The 19,067-nt window shown below is 36.6% G+C and overlaps 3 protein-coding genes across 3 annotated transcripts; 2 read left to right on the top strand and 1 right to left on the bottom strand.

Annotated features, from left to right (window-relative positions):
* The first annotated feature begins 948 nt into the window (after positions 1–948).
* On the top strand, positions 949–3,019 carry LOC146872299 (uncharacterized). The gene is made up of 6 exons (XM_085663591.1): positions 949–1,071; positions 1,203–1,656; positions 1,737–2,016; positions 2,126–2,296; positions 2,366–2,818; positions 2,911–3,019. Exons 1-6 carry the CDS (start codon positions 949–951, stop codon positions 3,017–3,019), a joined length of 1,590 nt encoding a protein of 529 aa, XP_085519717.1.
* A 5,872-nt stretch (positions 3,020–8,891) lies between these two features.
* On the bottom strand, positions 8,892–9,194 carry LOC118447924 (uncharacterized). The gene has a single exon (XM_035880471.1). It carries the CDS (start codon positions 9,192–9,194, stop codon positions 8,892–8,894), a length of 303 nt encoding a protein of 100 aa, XP_035736364.1.
* Positions 9,195–17,327: 8,133 nt separating this feature from the next.
* On the top strand, positions 17,328–18,463 carry LOC146872300 (uncharacterized). Its single transcript, XM_085663592.1, has 3 exons — positions 17,328–17,419; positions 17,525–17,732; positions 17,798–18,463. The coding sequence occupies exons 1-3, from the start codon at positions 17,328–17,330 to the stop codon at positions 18,461–18,463; spliced, it is 966 nt and encodes a 321-aa protein (XP_085519718.1).
* The last annotated feature ends 604 nt before the right edge of the window (positions 18,464–19,067 follow it).

Genomic DNA, 19,067 nt, shown 5'->3' on the forward strand with positions numbered 1-19,067 from the left:
AGCGGTTAAATGAGTAGCCACAAGCCAGCCGCAGATAAACAAAGAAAGCCTCAAAAGACCAAGGCAAGAGGAGATGACGTCCGAAGCCACCACGTGGACGGAGGTCGTCAAGAAGAAAGGAAATAAGGAGAGACCAGCGAAAAAGACGACGAAACACCCACAACAGGAGAAAAAGTAATTGAGCAATTCGGAGGATAGGCCGAGAAAGAAAACTTGGCCGGATGCAATCCACCTGAAACCTGCGCAAGGAAAATCTTACGCAGACATAGTCGGAGTCATCCACCAGCGCATCAAGACCAGCGCCGCAGGGGAAGACGTTAGATCGGTCCGGTAGACCAGAACCGGAGGAGTTCTCCTCGAACTAAAGAAGACCACTGTGGATATCAGGGCCTCATTCGCGGAAACCCTGAGAAAAGAGGTAGGAAAAACGAGCAGCATCACGGAAATGGTCCCTAGAGGTACACTGGAGATACGGAACTGTGACTGTTGCACCTCGTCGATAGAAGTCGAGGAGGGCCTAAAGAGGATCCTGCCAGGCTACGCGGGGAAAACCGAAATTAAGATGACGAATCCCAACGCAAGACAACAACGCCTGGCCCTCGTCAAAATAGAAGAGGAAGCAGCTGCGCAACTTTTATACGCCGGCCGAGTGCTGATCGGTTTCATCAGCTGCAGGTTCAGGCGAAGGGCAGAAGTGAGGCGATGCTTCCGCTGTCTCGACTATGGTCACTATTGTGCCTCGTGCAATGCACCTGGTCGCAGTAAGTTTTGCTATTCCTGCGGCAAAACGGGACACAAGATCAAAGAGTGCACGGTCAGCGAGCTTACGTTCTTCACGAGCTTTTTGTGCTCAAATGGCGTTGTTGAAAATAGGAAGCACCTGGTAGGATCAAGGGCCTGTAAATATTTCCAGGAGTACGTTGCAACAGCCAACAAGAAGAAAAAAGGATGAGAGTACTTCAGGGTAACCTGAATAGGAGCAAGACAGCGCATCACCTTCTAGCCAAGATCTGCTCTGAGAAAAAAGCTGATATTGTTCTAATCAGCGAACAGTACCAGGACAGACCAGGAGTAGGATAGTACGCAGATGAATTGGGCACCGCGACCATATGGATCCCAGATCCCCGACTAATACATGTGTCATACCTAGGTTTCGGACGCGGTTACGTTTGGGTGAGTCATAACTCGAGGACTTATGTCAGTGTATATATCACTCCGAACAAACGGATAAACGGCTTCCAAACCAATCTGGACGATCTGGAAAACGTGCTGCGGCAAATGCGAGGGGATTTCATTGTGGCTGGAGACCTCAATGCCAAAGCTCTCGAATGGGGGAGGCCAGGCCGTTCTCCAGAGGAAGACGTATCATGGAGGTGGCGTCGAGACTGGAGCTATCGGTACTCAACACAGGTTCGACGTCAACCTTCCGCAGGCCTCGCTATAGAGAGACGATCCCGGATGTCTCTCTAGCCAACGAACACCTTGTGGCAAGAGTCGCAGGCTGGCAGGTGATCGAGGATTATACCGGGATCGATCATCAGTACATCATTTTCGATGTACATGATAGAATACCAGCCGTGACAAGTGTAAAGAGACAACCCCGGTGGAACATTGCAAGAATGGATCGAGAGAGGCTGTCTTCAGTCATAGATGAAGGTTGGTGATCCCATCAAATTACTTCCGCGAGTCTATCGCCAATTGCGCAAACCAGGATGATTACTGCAGCAATTATTCAGCTCATCCAAAAGGCTTGCGCCATAGCGGTGTCCAAGAAATGCACGGAACGGTACAGGCGCCCCGCATACTGGTGGACGAACGAGATCGCAGATCTTCGCAAGAAGTGCTTAACACTTCGCCGTTTAGCACGACGAGCGAAGAGACGCGATCTCGACGCTGCTCCCTTGGCCGCAGAGTATCAAGTGGCCAAAAAAGCTTTGAAGACTACCATCAAGGCCAGTCAACGACGGTGCTGGAAGGAACTGTGCCTGGATGTCGACTAAAATCCGTGGTGATTAGGTTATCAGATCGTCACTCGCAAACTGGGGACTAACACGCAAGGAATCCCTCGGGATGCGAGGACAATCAAAAACATAATTCATAACCTATTCCCCTCACATCCGAAAAGAGAGATTCACACGGGCACGCCAGGTAGCCCTGAAGGGCCGCAATTTACTGAGGAGGAGCTACTCAAGGCTGCATCTTCTATGCGGAAAAAGAAAGCTCCAGAACCAGTCGACCTTCCAGTTGAAGTAATGAAAACCGTCGCGCAGAGTCATCCCAAACTCTTGCTAAACATGTACAACATTTGTCTCAGGGAGGGCATCTTCCCCGCCCAGTGAAAGAAAGCCAGACTTGTACTCATAAGCAAGGGCAAGGGTCCAGCAGATGCCTCTTCGTCATTCAGACCTATTTGTATGCTCGATACAGATGGCAAGCTCCTGGAGAAGCTGCATAGGCCACGGCTGCACGCAGCCTTAAGGGCAACGGGGGATCTTGCTGCCCGTCAGTATGGATTCCGATCTGGCCTCTCCACCATCCAGGCAGTCCAGGAGGTCGTCACGGCCGCTAAAATGACGGAGCGAGGGAACCATATAACTCGCCCTTTGTGTCTGCTGGCCACCATAGACGTGAGAAATGCCTTCAACTCCGTCAGGTGGGACTTGGCAATGGAAGCGCTCAAACGTAATTTCAGCGTCCCGGAGTACCTACTCCGAATACTTGGGGACTATCTGAACGAGCGCTTCCTAGAATACATTACTGGCGATGGTCCAAGAAGCTTGGAGTTTACATCGGGGGCAGCCCAGGGCTCCATACTGGGGTCGCATATTTGAAATATTTTCTACGACGGTATCCTACGTATGGCAGTCCCTGAAGGCTCTTTCTTGGTTGGGTACACAGATGACCTTGCAGTTGTCATAACCGCAAGAGACATGGAGGGGGCACAGCTGCTGCTCAACTAGGTCATTTGCAGAGTCATCTCCTAGATGGAAGACCACGGGCTATCTCTGGGAGCCCGTAATAACAAAAATAACAAAAATGATAACTATAACAATAGCAATAATGATAATTATACAATAACAATAACAATAATGATAATAGTAACACTAAAAATAGTAGTAACAATAACAAGAAGGTTAACAATAACAATAACAATAATGATAATAACAATAATAATAACATAAACAATATCAATAATAATAATAACAATCTCAATAATAATAATAAAGACAATAACAATAATAATAATAATAACAATAACAGTAATAATAATAATAACAATATAAATAATGACAATAACAATAACAATAATAATAACAATAACAATAACAATAATAGTAATAATAGTAGTAACAAAAATAATAAAAATATCAATTAAAATAACAATGATAACAATTTAAAAAATAATAATAATATTATAGACAGTAACAATAATTAAAACAATAATAAAAATAATTATAATAATAACAACAACAATAATAATAACAATAACAATAATAATAATAATAACAATATCAATAATGACAATAACAATAACAATAACAATAATAATAATAATAACAATAACAATAATAATAATAATAATAGTAACGATAAAAATAATAATAATAATAGCAAACATAATATCAATATTAATTATAATAAGAATAGCAACAATAATAATATTAACTAAAACAACAATAATAATAATAACAATGGCTATAACAGTAATAATAACAATAACAATAACAACAATAATAATAACAGTAACAATATTAAAAAAATTACACTAACTCAAAAAGTAATAATAACAATAGCAATAATGATAACAATAACAATACCAATAATAAGAATGATCTAACAATAATAATAATAATAACAATAATAATAATAATAACAATAGCAATATCAATAATGATAACAAAAACAATAATAATAACAGTGGATATAACAGTAATAATAGCAATAACAATAATAATAGTAATAATTCCATAAGAATATTAAAAAAATAACACTATCAAAAATAATAATAATAACAATAACAATAACAATAGCAATAACAATAACGAATAGAAAAATAACCATAACAATAATAATAATAATAAAAATAATAACAATAATAACAATAACATTAATAATAACAATAACAATAATAATAATCATAACAATTGCAATAATAATAATAATAACAATGATAAGAACAATAATAATAGCAATCATAATATCAATAATAATAATAATAACAATAGCAATATTAATAATAATACCAAAAACAGTAATAATAACAAAACAATGGTTATAACAGTAATAATAACAATAACAATAACAATACCAATAATAATCTTTACAATAACAATATCAAACAATTATACTAACAGAAACAATTATAATAACAATAACAATAATAATAATAATAATAGAAATTACAATAGCAACAATACTAAAAATAATAATAATCATAATAATAATAACAACAAAAAAATATAATTAATAATCATAATAACAATAGTAATAACAATAACAATAGCAAAAGTAATAACAATAATTATAACAATAACAATAATAATATCAATATCGATATCAATAACAATAATAGTAATAAGAAAACAATATTAATTATAATAACATTTTCAATAATAATAATAACAATAAGAATAATAATGAGAATAGCAATAATAATAATAATAATAATAATAATAACTATAATAGCAACAATAACAATAATAATAATAATAACAGTGGTAATGATAATTATAAGTACAATAATAGTAATAATAATAATAACAATAATAGAATAAATAGTAATAATAATAGTATCAATAACAATAATAATAACAATAACAATAATAATACCAATAATAATAATAGTAAAAGTAACAATAATAATAACAATAACAATAATAATAATAATCACAATAACAATAACAATATTAATAACAATGACAATAATAGTAGTAATAACAATAACAATAATTATAAAAAGGACAATAACAATAACAAAAATAATAACAATAACAAAAATAATAATTATAACATTAACAAGAATAATAATAGAAAAATTGACAATAGAAATATCAATGACAATGACAATAATAATAATAATAACAATAAAAGTAGTAATTTCAATACCAAAAATAATAATAATAACATTAAAAATATTAATAATATTAATAATAACAGTAATAAAAATAATAAAAATAACAATATTAATAAGAATAATAATACGAATAACAATAATAATAACAATAATTGTAACAATAAAAATAATAATAACAATAACAATAACAATAACAATAATAATAACAATAAAAATAACAATAACAATATTAACAACAATAACAATATTAATAATAAAAACAATAGAATTGATAATAATAAAAGCAATAGTAATAATAACAATAACAACAGTAGTAGTAATATTAATAATAATATTAACAATAATAATGGAAATAGAAGTAATAATAATAATAATAACCATAATATCAAAAATAATAATAATAACTGTAGCAAAAATATTAATAATAACAATAACAATAATAATAATAATAACATTAGCAATAAAAATAAAAATAACGATAACAATAATAATAACAATAATGATAATATAAAATTAACAATAACAATAACAATAATAATAACAATAATATTAATAATTACAAAAATAATAACATTAACAATAAAAATAAGAAGAACAATAACAATAACAATTACAATAATAATAACAATAAATATAATAATAAAAATAGTAATATCAATAACAATATACATAGTGATTTCATTACCACAAATAATAATACTTACAATAACAATAATAATAATAATAACAATAACAATAATAAAAATATCAAAAATAATAATAACATTAACAATATTAATAACAATAACAATAATAATAACAATAAGAATAACAATAATTAAAACAATAGTAATAGTAAAAATAACAATAACAGTAACAGTAGTAATAATAATAGTTATAACAATAACAATAACAATATTAATAAAAATGTCAGTAATAGTAATACTAGCAATAACAATAACAATAATAAAAACAATAACAATGATAATTACAATAATTATAACAATTACAGGAATAACAAAAATAGCAATAACAATAATAATGACAATAGCAATAATACTAATAATTACAATAACAATAACAATACTAATAACAATAACAATATCAATAACAATAATAATAGCAATAACAATAATAATAATAATAAAAATAACAATAATAATAAAAATAGCAATAAGATGAATAATAACAATAAAAATAATAGTAAAAGTAACAATAACACTAACAGTAATACAATAACAATAATAGTAATAATAACAACGACAATAATAATAATAATAATAATAACAATAACAATATATATAGTAATTCTAATATCAAGCATAATAATACTAACAACAATAATAACAATAATAATAACAATAAGAGTAGTAATGACAATAACAAGGACAATAATTATAAAAATAAATATAATAATAACGATAAAAATAACAATACTAATAATAATAATTCGAACAATAATAATAGTAACAATAATAATAACAAAAAAAATTATAATAAAAATAGCAATAACAATAACAATAATAATAATAATTATTATAACAATAACAATAACAATATTAATAACAATGACAATAATGGTAATATTAACAATGACAATATTAAAAACAATAAAAATAATAATAATAATAATAAAAATAGCAATAATAATAAAAATAACAATAATAATAATAATAATAATAACAAAACAGAAATAATAATAATAACTATAACATTGATAATAATAGTAAAACTGACAATAGTAATAATAATAACAATAACAATAAGAATGATGATAACAATAACAATAACAGTAATTATAACAATAAAGATAATAATATCAATAACAATAAAAATATTAATAACAATAGCAATAATAGTAACAATACTTATTACATTAACAATAATAACAACAATAACAATAATAATAATAATAACAATAGCAGTGATTATAATAATAAGAATAATAATAATAATAATAACAATATGTATAGTAGTTTCAATACCAAACATAATAATATTAACAATGTTAATAACAATAATAATAACAATAATAATGACAATAACAATAACAATAACAATAACAAAATAATAACAATAATAATAACAATAACAATAATAATAAATATAACAAAAAAAATAGCAAATAATATTAATAGTAACAATGGTGGTAATAATAATTATAACAATAACAATAATAGTAACATTAACAAAAATACTAATAATATCAATATCAATTATAATAATGATAACGATAACAATAATACTATTGATAACAATATCAATAATAATAATAATAATAATAAAAATAGCAATAATAATAATAATAACAATAACAATAATAATAATAACATCAGCAGTAATCATAATAATAACAATAACAATAACAATAATATAATAATAATCATAAAAATAGTAATAACAATAACGATAACAAAAATAATAATACTGACATTAACAATAATAATAATATTAAAGAAAATAACAATAATAATATTAATTACAATAATAATAACAATAACAAAAATGATAACAATAACAGTAACAATAATAGTAATAATAACAATATCAATTATAACCATAATAAAAATAACAATGTCAATAATGATAATAATAATACCAATAATTATAACAATAACAAAAACATTTACAAAAATAAAAAAAATAACAATAACAATGACAATGACAATAATAATAACAACAACAATAAGAATAAAGATAACAATAGTAATTATAACAACAGTAACAAAAACGATAACAGTAACAATAATAATAATAATAACAGTTATAGTAGTAGTACTAGCAATAATAATAATAATAAAATTAACAATAATAATATTAACAAAAACAAAAATAATAATAATAACAATAATAACAATAGTGATAATAACAAATGTAATAATGGTAACAATAACAATAGTAATAAAAATAACAATAAAAATAATAGTAACAATAACAATAATAATAATAATAACAATATTAATAATAATAATAATAATAATAACATTAAGAATGACAATAAACATAATAATAATAATAATAATAAGAATAACAATAAGAAAATAATAATAATAACAATAACAATAATAATAAAAATAATAATAACAATAATAATATTAATAACCATAACGATAATAATTATAATAGCAATACCAATTATTATAACAATAATAATAACAATAATAATCATATTAACAATAACAACATTAATAAAAATAATAATAACAAAAATAATAATAATGACAATAACAATAATAATAACAATAATAATTCTAACAGCAATAATAGTAATAATAATAATAAGAATAACAATAATAATAATTTTTTTTTTGATGGACTGAGAATGCCAAACTTTACGCTGTAACCCAGGGACCCTGCGTAACATAGGGAACCTTCACCATTTATGTCCCCCTTGAAACCCCTTGATCCCTGTCCGACTCACCGTTGGAAAAGTCACTACCGACTAAACTCATATCCATCCTAGCAGCATAATAAAACCATCTGAGCACCACCATGTGGTATTACTCTAGGATGGCGCCACTGCTTCTTGTCCCTTAACAGGACTTCCTCTTCGGCTCTACGTGGCAAGAATCAGGAGCAAAGTTGGTGTTTGTTCTATGCGCCACCCATCTCCTTCTTCTACTTGCTTAAGATTGACCTGACGTAATAGGCCACCTTGTTCCTCTACTTCTGCTCACGTAGCAATATCTCGACGATGTTGTCCGGCGAGATGTCTCCAAGGTCTTGTTCCAAGGCTAGTCATTTGGCTCTCCACCGAGTACATAAAAAAAATGTGTGGTAGGCGTCGTCGTTGATCGAGTCCCCATAGGAGCAGTTGGCGTATCCTACCTTCCTCATTCTAGCCAGGTAGTACTAGTACTGCCGGCTCTGAGACCGTGCGATAAGAGCACGCGATTCGGAGGGCGCCCCTCCTTTGTACCGCGGCTATGCGCTTGCTGTATTTCTGTTTTCGCAGCGCCTCGGCCCATACTTCTGCACCGTACAGCATCACTGCTTCGGCGGCACGCATCAGTAGTCTCCTCATGCATGGCCGGGGACCATTGACATTGGCCATGAGCAGACCCAGTGAGGCTACTACTTTTGCCGCCTTGTCGTCTCCCCTGATAATATGCACTCCATAGTTAAGCTTGTTGACAAGCATAACCCTGAAATATTTGACAGCCGACTTAGTCTAGAACGCCGCGTCTCCTAAAATGAAGCTGCGCAAAGTGCTGATGCGCTTCCTCGTAATTTGTACGATCTCTGTCTACTGGGCTGCTAGAGATAGACCGTGGTCTTCCATCCAGATGGTAACTCTCCGCATGACCTGGTTGAGTAACAACTGTGCTCCCTCCGTGTCTCTAGCGCTTATGACTGCAATGTCATCTGCCTACCCAACCAAGAAAGTACCTTCTGGGACTGCCATACGAAAGATACCGTCCCCACGACTTTAATTCCAAGCTTCTTGGAGCAACACACGTGTTGTATACTAGGAAGCGCTCGGTTAGATAATCGTCAAAAATTCTGAGTAGGTACTTCGGAACGCAGAACTTACGTTCAAGCACTTCCCTCGCCAGGTCCCACCTGACGGAGTTGAAGGCATTTCTCACGTCTAAGGTGGCCAGCAGATACAAAGGTCGAAGTCGATGAATGCCTCGCTCCATCAATTTAGCGGCCGTGACCACCACCTGAACTGCGTGGATGGAGGAGAGGGTGGATAGAAATTCGTACTGGCGGGCGGCCAGATCCCCCGCTGTCTTCACGGCTGCGTGCAGCCTTGGCCTTAGCAGTTTCTCCAGGAGTTTTCCAGCCGTATCAACCATACAAATAGACCTGTAAGATGAAGCTGCCCCTACTGGACCCTTTCCCTTGCTAATGAGCAAAAGCCTCGCTTTCTACCATGTAGCGGGGAAGATGCACCCCCTGAGGCACGTGTTATACATGTTCAGCAAGAGCTCAGGGTGACTTTGAGTGACGACTTTGATTATTTCTGCTGTAAGTCCGTCTGGACCTGGAGCTTTCTTGTTCCGCATAGAAGATGCGGCCCTGAGTAGCTCTCTTCCGTGAATTGCAGTACCTCGGTTATGCCAGGCGCATCCAAGCAGATCTCTCTCTTCGGCTGTGAGGGGAATAGAGTAGGCACGATGTGATCCAACGTCCTCTCGTCCTGAGGGGTCCCTTGCGTGTTAGTCCCCAGCTTGCGTGAGACGATAAGGTACCCTAATCCCCACGGATTCTGGTCGACATCAAGGCGCAGCTCCTTCCAGCACCGTCGTTGACTGGCCTTGATGGTCCACTTCAGGGCTTTCTTGGCCGCTTGATAAGGCCAAAGGAGCAGCTTCGTGGTCGCCTCTCTTCGCTCGTTGTGCTAAACGGCGTAGCCTTAAACACTTCTTACGAAGATCTGCGATCTCGTTCGACCACCAGAATACAGGGCGCCTCTGCCGTTTCGTGCCATTCTTTGGCACCGCTATCGCGCAAGCCTTTTGGATGGTTGCTGCGCTAATCAACCTGGCTTGTGCGAATGGCGATAAACTCGCGGAAGTACTTTGTTGGGATCTCCATCCTTCCTCTATGACCGAAGATAGCCTCTCTCGATCCATTCTTGCAATGTTCCACCGGGGGTGTCGCTTTACACTTGTCACCGTTGGCCTTCTATCATGTACATCGAAAAGGATGTACTGATGATCGCTCCCGGTATAATCCTCGATTACTTGCCAGCCTGCGACTCTTGCCACAAAGTGTTCGTTGGCTGGAGAGACATCCGGAATCGTCCCTCTATAGCAAGGCCTGCGGAAGGTTGACGTTGATCCTGTGTTGAGTACTGATAACTCTAGTCTCGACGCCAACTCCATGTTAAGTCTTCCTCTGGAGTCCGGCCTGGCCTCCCCCCAATCAAGAGCTTTGTCATTGAGGTCTCCAGCCACAATGAGATCCCCTTGCATTGCCCGCAGCGCGTCTTCCAGATCCTCCAGTTTGGTCTAGAAGTCGTCTATCCGGTAATTTTGGGTGAGATATACGCTGACATATGTCGTCAAGTTATGTCTCACCCAAACTTAACCGCGTCCGGATCCTTGATCCGACAAATGTATCTGTCGGGGATCTTTGATCCAGATGGTCGCGGTGCCCAATTCGTCTGCGTACCATCCTACTCCTGCTCTGTCCTGGTACTGTTCGCAGATTAGAACAATATCTGCTTTTTTCTCAGAGCAGAGCTGGGTCAGTAGGTGGTGCGCCATCCTGCTCCTATTGTGGTTACCCTGAAGTACTCCCATCCTATTTTTTACTTTTTTGCTGTTGCAAGGGCCTCCTGGAAAGCTTTGCAGGCCCTTGATCTCGCCAGGTGCTTCCTAGTTTCAGCACCACTCTTTGAGCACAAGAAGCAAGTAGGCTCTCGGATCTTGCATTCTTTGATCTTGTGCCTCGTGCTCCCGCATAAATAGCACAATTTACTGCGACCAGGTCCATTGCACGAGGCACAATAGTAACCATAGTCGAGACAGCGGAAGCATTGCCTTACATCTGCACTTCGCCTGACCCTTCAGATGATAGAACCGATCAGCACTCGGCCGGCGTTTAAAAGCTGCGCAGCTGCTCCCTCTTCTATTTTGACGAGGGCCAGGCGTTGTTGTCTTGCGTTGGGGTTCGTCATCTTAATTTCGATTTTTCCCGCGTAGCCTGCCAGGGTTCTCTTTAGGGCCTCCACGGCTTCTATCGACGAGGTGCAGCAGTCACAGTTCCGTATCTCCAGTGTACCTCTAAGGACCATTTCCGTGATGCTGCTCGTTTTTCCTACCTCTTTTCTCAGGGTTTCAGCGAATGAGGCCCTGATATCCACGGTGGTCTTCTTTAGTTCGAGGAGAACCCCTCCGGCTCTAATCTGCCGGACCGATCTAATGTCTACCCCTGCGTCGCTGGTCTTGATGCGCTGGTGGATGACTCCGACTATGTCTGCGTAAGATTTTCCTTGCGCTGGTTTCAGGAGGATTGCGTCCGGCCTAGATCTCTTTCTCGGCATATCCTCCGATTTGATCGGCTTCTTTTTCTCCTGATGTAGGTGTTTCGTCGCCTTCGTCCCTGCTTTCTCCTTATTTCTTTTCTTCTTCATGACCACCGTCCACTTGGTGGATTCGGTCGTCGTCGCCTCTTGCATCGGTCTTTTGAGGACTTCTTCAGACAACTGCGGCGGGCTTGAGGCTATTCTCTTAACTGCGCTGGCCTCAGTCGTAGAATTTGCCCGAGGGCTCTGTGAAACTTGGGTGAGGATCCTCGATCGCTTATTGCCCTTTTCTCGAGATTTATACATGAACTCGAGACTGTCTACGATGTCTTTCAGTTTTGGGATCCCTTGCTTAATCTCCTTGCTTACGTTTGGCTGTTTATTAATAGCCAGCTTCATTTTGGCAAGGAGTAATATCGCTTGCGTGAGTTTCTCTCTCTCTCTATTTTGTGGTGTCCCCTTCGCAACTGAGAGCCTACGTTTTTGTCGCCTTGAGTAGCGATGTTATTTCCGGATGGTTCTGGGGTGTTTTGTTGTCTATTGTCTATTTCGTTTTGTGTGTTTAGTTTTTCTTTTGTGCTTTGTTTTTCCATGTGTTCAAAATTCTTCCTCCAGAGTGCCTGGCCGTCACGGAACGCGGTGTCTCCGGAGGTGGGGTGGTGATCACCTTCGCAACTACCCCCATTGTTGAGAGAGCTTTTGGCTATAAGGTTTGGAATGAAGCATCCGCTATTTCCGCTCACCTAATTCCTTCATCGGCTTTCTGACACTTCCATAGGTGCGTCGTGTTGACTCCGGGAATTTTCCACGAGAACCGAGCTTTACGTATCATACCGCACATCCCTTTCGGGCAGAGTCAGCGTACCCGCTAGTCCTCGTGGACGTAAACCTGGCTTGGGGCCCTTATAGGGTGCTGTCATCCGGGCCAGATGAGCCCTGGTTTTTTTATTTTTTTTCTTTTTTTTTCTTTTTTATTCCATTTATTTTTTCTAGAACTTAAGAAGTTCTGCGATTGCTCCATAATACTCGTCCGCGGTTTAACTCGAAATTGTTGATTAGGTAGGTCGACACCGAAGTTGTTCAACAAATCTTTTCAATTATGCACTGACTTTATTACGCTCCAGTTAATTTGTAACGAACAGTCACTGAATTTACTTCAACAAACTCTAATATCTTTTTAAAAATACAGTCTGGACGACTGTTAAAAAAGCAAAAGGCTTTGCGAACAAACACTGACTTTACCGATTGCATCGCACGCAATCGATACAAATACATTTGTTGTTTAAATCGCGAAACCCGAACGAACGAACACTTCTTCTGCATCGCGATGGTCTTATATATGCGATAAAAATAGTAGATAATATCACTGTTTCGCGAGCGATTGCAAAAATGTTCTTTAATAATCATTGATACTTGCAGCAAAGACAGGGAAAACTTTCGATGTTTACTCCTCCAAGGTCAAAATAGAATTGATCCGGTAATTGTCCAGGTCAATAAAATCAGAGAATTACGAACTTTACCCGTCAGAGTTCAAAAGAAAACGAACTCGGTAATCATCAAAGTTAAGATAGAGCGCGTTTATGTTTATATTACACAAGGCCAACTATTGCGAGACTAAAATTTGAAAGTAATCATATTTTATTTTATGATCCGCGCGGGTTTCCGTCTTTTAATGTTTAAATAAATGTACTATTGTTTAAATATTACTTTATTCTATCTCGCGTACACTAAAGACTGTTTAAACAATTGAAAGTTAATCGAAAATAATAATTTATAACTACTTCCGTTCGAAGAGAAAGAGTTTAGATGTATTCGCGTCGGAGGCTAAAAGTAAACAAACTCGGTAATTGTCAAATTTAAGATAGAGCGCGTTTATGTTTATAATACACAAGGCCAACTATCGCGAAATTAAAATTTGAAAGTAATCGAATTTTATTTTAAGTTCCGCGCGCGTTTCGGTCTTTTAATGTTTATATAAATGTACGATTGTTTAAATATTTCTTTAATCTAGCCCGCGTACACTAAAGACTGTTTAAACAATAAAAACAATAATAATAATAATAATAACAATAACAATAACAATAACAATAACAATAACAATAACAATAATTCTAATGATCATAATAACAATAATAATGACAATAACAATGGAAAAAATAATAATAACAATAATAATAACAATAATAATAATAATAACAATAGAAATAATTATAATAATAACAATAACAACAAATAATAATAATAACATGCACAAAAATACTAATAATATCAATAACAATAATAATAATAATAAAGGTAACAATAGTAATAGTAATGACAATAACAATAATAATAATAATAACAATAATAATAATTATAACAATTACCGTAAAAATAGTAATAACTACACCAAAAATAATAATAATAACAAAAACAATTATAATAATAATAACAATAACAATAATAAAAATAATAACAGTAACAATAATAATATTAAAAACAATAACATTAATAATAATAATTACAATATCAATAGTAATAATAATAACAATAGCAATAATAAGAATAATAATCATAATAATAATACTGAAAATGATAATAATATTATTAACAATAGCAATAACAATAACAATAATTGTAATAATAATAATAACAATAATAATAGTAAAAATAGCAATAATAATGATAATAACAATAACAATAATAATTATAATAACAATAGCAGTAATAATAATAATAACAATAACAATAATAATAATAAGAGGAATAATAATAATAATAATAATGACAGTAACAATAATAATAACAATAACAATAATAACATTAATGACAACATTAGTGATAATAATAATATTAATGACAATAACAATCATAATAACAATAACAATAATAATAATAATAATAACAATAAGAATTATAATAATAATAACAATAATAATACAAATAATAATAATAATAACAATAACAAGAATATTAATAATGACAATAACAATAATAATAAAAATAAAAATATCAATAACTATAATAACAATAATAATAATAACAATAATAATAATAATAATAATGACAATGACAATAATAATAATAACTCCAATAACAATTTTTTTTAGATGGTCTGAGAATGCAAAACATAACGCACTAACCCAGGGACCCTGCCCGCCAGAGGGTCCCTTCACCATTTGTGTCCCCCTTATAGTCCATGTAGTGTCGCGCTCACCGCTGGAATAGTCATTGCCGACTAAACTCATATCCATCCTAGTGGCGTAGTAAAACCATCCGAGCACCGCCATGTGGCATTACTTCAGGATGGCGCCACTGCTTCTCGTTCCTTAACTGGACTCCCTCTTCGGCTCTACGTGGCAGAAATCTGGAGCAATGTTGGTGGCTCTTCTATTGGCCACCCATCTCCTTCTTATTCTTTCATAAGATTGACCTGACGTATCAGGCCAACTTGTTCCACTCCTTCTGCCCACGCAGCATTTTCTCGACGACGTTGTCCGGCGAGATGTCTCCGAGATCTTGCTCCAAGGCTAGTCGTTCGACGATCCACCGAGTACATAAAAAAAACGTCTTGTGGGAGTCGTCGTTGGTCGAGTCCTCATAGGGGCAGTTGGCGTCCGCTACCTTCCTCATTCTAGCCAGGTAGGAGCGGAACAGGCCATGGCCTGTCAAGAATTGGGTGAGGTAGAAATCAACTTCTCCCGCCTCCCGATTTATCCAGTTGTCTAACTGATTGATGAGTCGAGCAGTCCATCTGCCCCTACGTTCCTGCTCCCAAATACTTTTCCAGGCCTTGATGCTGATAGACCTGGCGAGCCTTGATGCCCTCTCCTTTCCCAGGACACACCCTTGCTGGTAGACGAATTTCCTCTCCTGGGCTAATAGATCGATCGGGATTACCCCGGAGACAACTAGCACTGCCGGCTCTGAGACCGTGCGGTAAGAGCATGCGATTTGGTGGGCGCTCCTCCTCTGTACCACGGCTATGCCCTTGCGGTATTTCTGTTTTCGCAGCGCCTCGGCCCATACTTCCGCACAGTACAGAATCACTGCTTCGACGATACGCTTCAGTATTCTCCTCATGCACGGGCGGGGCCATTTACATTGTCCACGAGCATGCCAAGTGAGGCTACTACTTCTGCCACCTTGTCGGCTGCCCTAAAATTATGCTCTCCATAGTAAAGTTTGTTGTCAAGGATAACCCCGAAATATTTGACAGCCAATATAGTCTGGCTCGCCGCGTCTCCTACAATGAAGCTGCGCAAGGTGTTGATGCGCTTCCTCGTAATTAGCTCGATCTCTGTATTCTGGGCTGCTAGAGATAGTCCGTGGTCTTCCATCCAGGAGATAAGTCTCCGCAAGACCTGGTTGAACAGCAACTGTGCCCCTCCGTGTCTCTTGCGGATATGACAAATGTAATGTCATCTGCGTACCCAACCAAGAAAGTACCTTCTGGGATTGTCATACGAAAGATACCGTCGTAGAATATACTCCATATATCCAGTCCCAGTATGGAGCCCTGGGCTGTCCCCGATGTCAATTCCAAACTTCTTGGACCATCACTCGTGTTGTATATTAGAAAGCGCTCTTTTAGATAATCGTCAATAATTTGGAGTTGGTACTTCGGAACGCCGAAATTACGTTCGAGCGCTTCCCTTGCCAGATCCCACCTGACAGAGTTGAAGGCATTTCTCACGTCTAAGGTGGCCAGCAGGCACAGAGGTCGAGTTCGATGATTGTTATTGTTATAGTTTTTAATATTGTTATTGTTACTATTAGTATTATTGTTATTGCTGTTATTATTATTATTGTTATTATTGTTATTGTTCTTGTTATTATTATTATTATTGTTTTTATTATTTTTGCTATTGTTATTATTATTATTATTGTTATTGTTATTATTACTATTAATGCTGTTGTTATTAATATTATTATTATTACTGTTATTATTATTTTTATTGTTTTTGTTATTACTATTACTATTTTTATTGTTATTACTATTATTACTGTTTTTATTATTATTATTGTTATTGTCATTATTATTATTATTGTCATTGTTATTAATATTATTGTTATTGTTATTATTATTATTTTTATTATTGTTTTATTATTATTATAGTTATTGTTATCATTATTATTATTGTTATTGTTATTATTATTATTATTGTTATAGGAAGAAGTTGCGAAGAGGAAGCAGTTGCGAAGCAGAGGAAGCAGCTGCGAAGCGTTTAAAGTCCGGCCGAGTGCTGGTCGGTTTTGTGAGCTGCAGGGTTAGGCAAAGGGCAGAAGTGAGGCGATGCTTCCGCTGTCTCAGCTATGGTCCCTATAGTGCCTTGTGCAAAGGACCTGATCGCAGTAAGTTTTGCTGTTTCTGCGGCGGCACGGGGCACTAGATCAAAGGTTGCAAGGTCAGCGAGCCTACTTGCTTCTTGTGCTCAAATTGCATTGTTGAACTAGGAAGCACCTGTCGGGATCAAAAGCCTGCACGGCTTTTCAGGTTTACCTTGAAACAGCCAACAAGAGGAAGAAAGAATGAGAGTACTTCAGGGTAACCTCAATAGGAGCAGGACGGCGCACCACCTACTGACCCAGCTATGGTCTGAGAAAAAAGCTGATATTGTTCTAATTAGCGAACAGTACCAGGACAGAGCAGGAGTAGGATGGTACGCAGACGAATTGGGCACCGCGGCAATCTGGATCCCAGATCTCCGACTAATACATGTGTCGGACCACGGATCCAGACGCGATTACGTTTGAGTGAGACATAACTCGACGACATATGTCAGTGTATATCTCACTCCGAACGACCGGATAGACGACTACCAGATAAACTGGACGATCTGGAATACGCGCTTCGGGAAATGCAAAGGGATCTCATTGTGGCTGGAAACCTCAATGCCAATGCTCTCGAATGGGGAGAGGCCAGGTCGGACTCCAGAGGAAGACGTATCATGGAGGTGGCGTTGAGACTGAAGCTATCAGTACTCATCACAGGATCGACGTCGACCTTCCGCAGGCCTGCCTACAGAGAGACGATCCCAGTCGTATCTCTAGCCAACGAACATCTAGTGGCTAGAGTCGCAGGCTGGCAGGTGATCGAGGATTATACCGGGAGCGATCATCAGTACATCCTTTTCGATTTACATGATAGAAGGCCAATGGTGACAAGTGAAAAGCGACACCCCCGGTGGAACAATGCAAGAATGGATCGAGAGAGTCTGTCTTCAGTCATAGAGGAAGGATGGAGATCCCAGCAAAGTACTTCCGCGAGTCTATCGCCACTCGCACAAGCCAGGTTGATTAGCGCAGCAACTATGCAGCACATCCAAAAGGCTTGCGCCATAGCGGTGCCCAAGAAGTGTACGAAAAAGCACAGGTGTCCTCCATACTGGTGGACGAACGAGATCGCAGATCTTCGCAAGAAGTGCTTAAGACTTCGCCGTTTAGCATGACGAGCGAAGAGACGCGATCTCGACGCTGCTCCCTTGCCTACAGAGTATCAAGCGGCCAAAAAAGCTTTGAAGAAGACCATCAAGGCCAGTCAACGACGGTGCTGTTAAGAGCTGTGCCTGGATGTCGACCAGAATCCGTGGTGATTGTGGTATCAGATCGTCACTCGCAAACTGGGGACTAACACGCAAGGAATCCCTCAGGCTGCGAGGACGTTGGAAAAAATCATTCATACCCTCACATCTGAAAAGAGAGATTCACACGGGCACGCCAGGTAGCCCTGAAGGGCCGCAATTTACTGAGGACGAGCTACTCAAGGCCGTGTTTTCTATGCGGAACAAGAAATCTCCAGGACCAGGCGGCCTTCCAGCTGAAGTAATGAAAGCCGTCGCGCAGAGTCATCCCAAACTCTTGCTAAACATGTACAACATTTGTCTCAGGGAGGGCATCTTCCCCGCCCAGTGAAAGAAAGCCAGACTTGTACTCATAAGCAAGGGCAAGGGTCCAGCAGATGCCTCTTCGTCATTCAGACCTATTTGTATGCTCGATACAGATGGCAAGCTCCTGGAGAAGCTGCATAGGCCACGGCTGCACGCAGCCTTAAGG

Source organism: Vespa mandarinia, chromosome 22, assembly GCF_050613455.1.
Source record: "Vespa mandarinia isolate Hongniang chromosome 22, ASM5061345v1, whole genome shotgun sequence".
Taxonomy (NCBI): Eukaryota; Metazoa; Arthropoda; class Insecta; order Hymenoptera; family Vespidae; genus Vespa; species Vespa mandarinia.

What these genes read in the sequence shown, in the direction of transcription:
- LOC118447924 (XM_035880471.1), bottom strand. Translation starts at nt 9,194, where the DNA reads ATGCTTGTCAACAAGCTTAACTATGGAGTGCATATTATCAGGGGAGAC.
- LOC146872300 (XM_085663592.1), top strand. Translation starts at nt 17,328, where the DNA reads ATGGTCCCTATAGTGCCTTGTGCAAAGGACCTGATCGCAGTAAGTTTT. An exon ending in ACTAGATCAAAGGTTGCAAG is followed by an intron (nt 17,420 to 17,524) that starts GTCAGCGAGCCT and finishes ACCTTGAAACAG; the next exon opens with CCAACAAGAGGAAGAAAGAA. An exon ending in CAGATCTCCGACTAATACAT is followed by an intron (nt 17,733 to 17,797) that starts GTGTCGGACCAC and finishes GACATATGTCAG; the next exon opens with TGTATATCTCACTCCGAACG.
- LOC146872299 (XM_085663591.1), top strand. Translation starts at nt 949, where the DNA reads ATGAGAGTACTTCAGGGTAACCTGAATAGGAGCAAGACAGCGCATCAC. An exon ending in GTCTTCAGTCATAGATGAAG is followed by an intron (nt 1,657 to 1,736) that starts GTTGGTGATCCC and finishes GCAATTATTCAG; the next exon opens with CTCATCCAAAAGGCTTGCGC. An exon ending in CCCAAACTCTTGCTAAACAT is followed by an intron (nt 2,297 to 2,365) that starts GTACAACATTTG and finishes TGTACTCATAAG; the next exon opens with CAAGGGCAAGGGTCCAGCAG.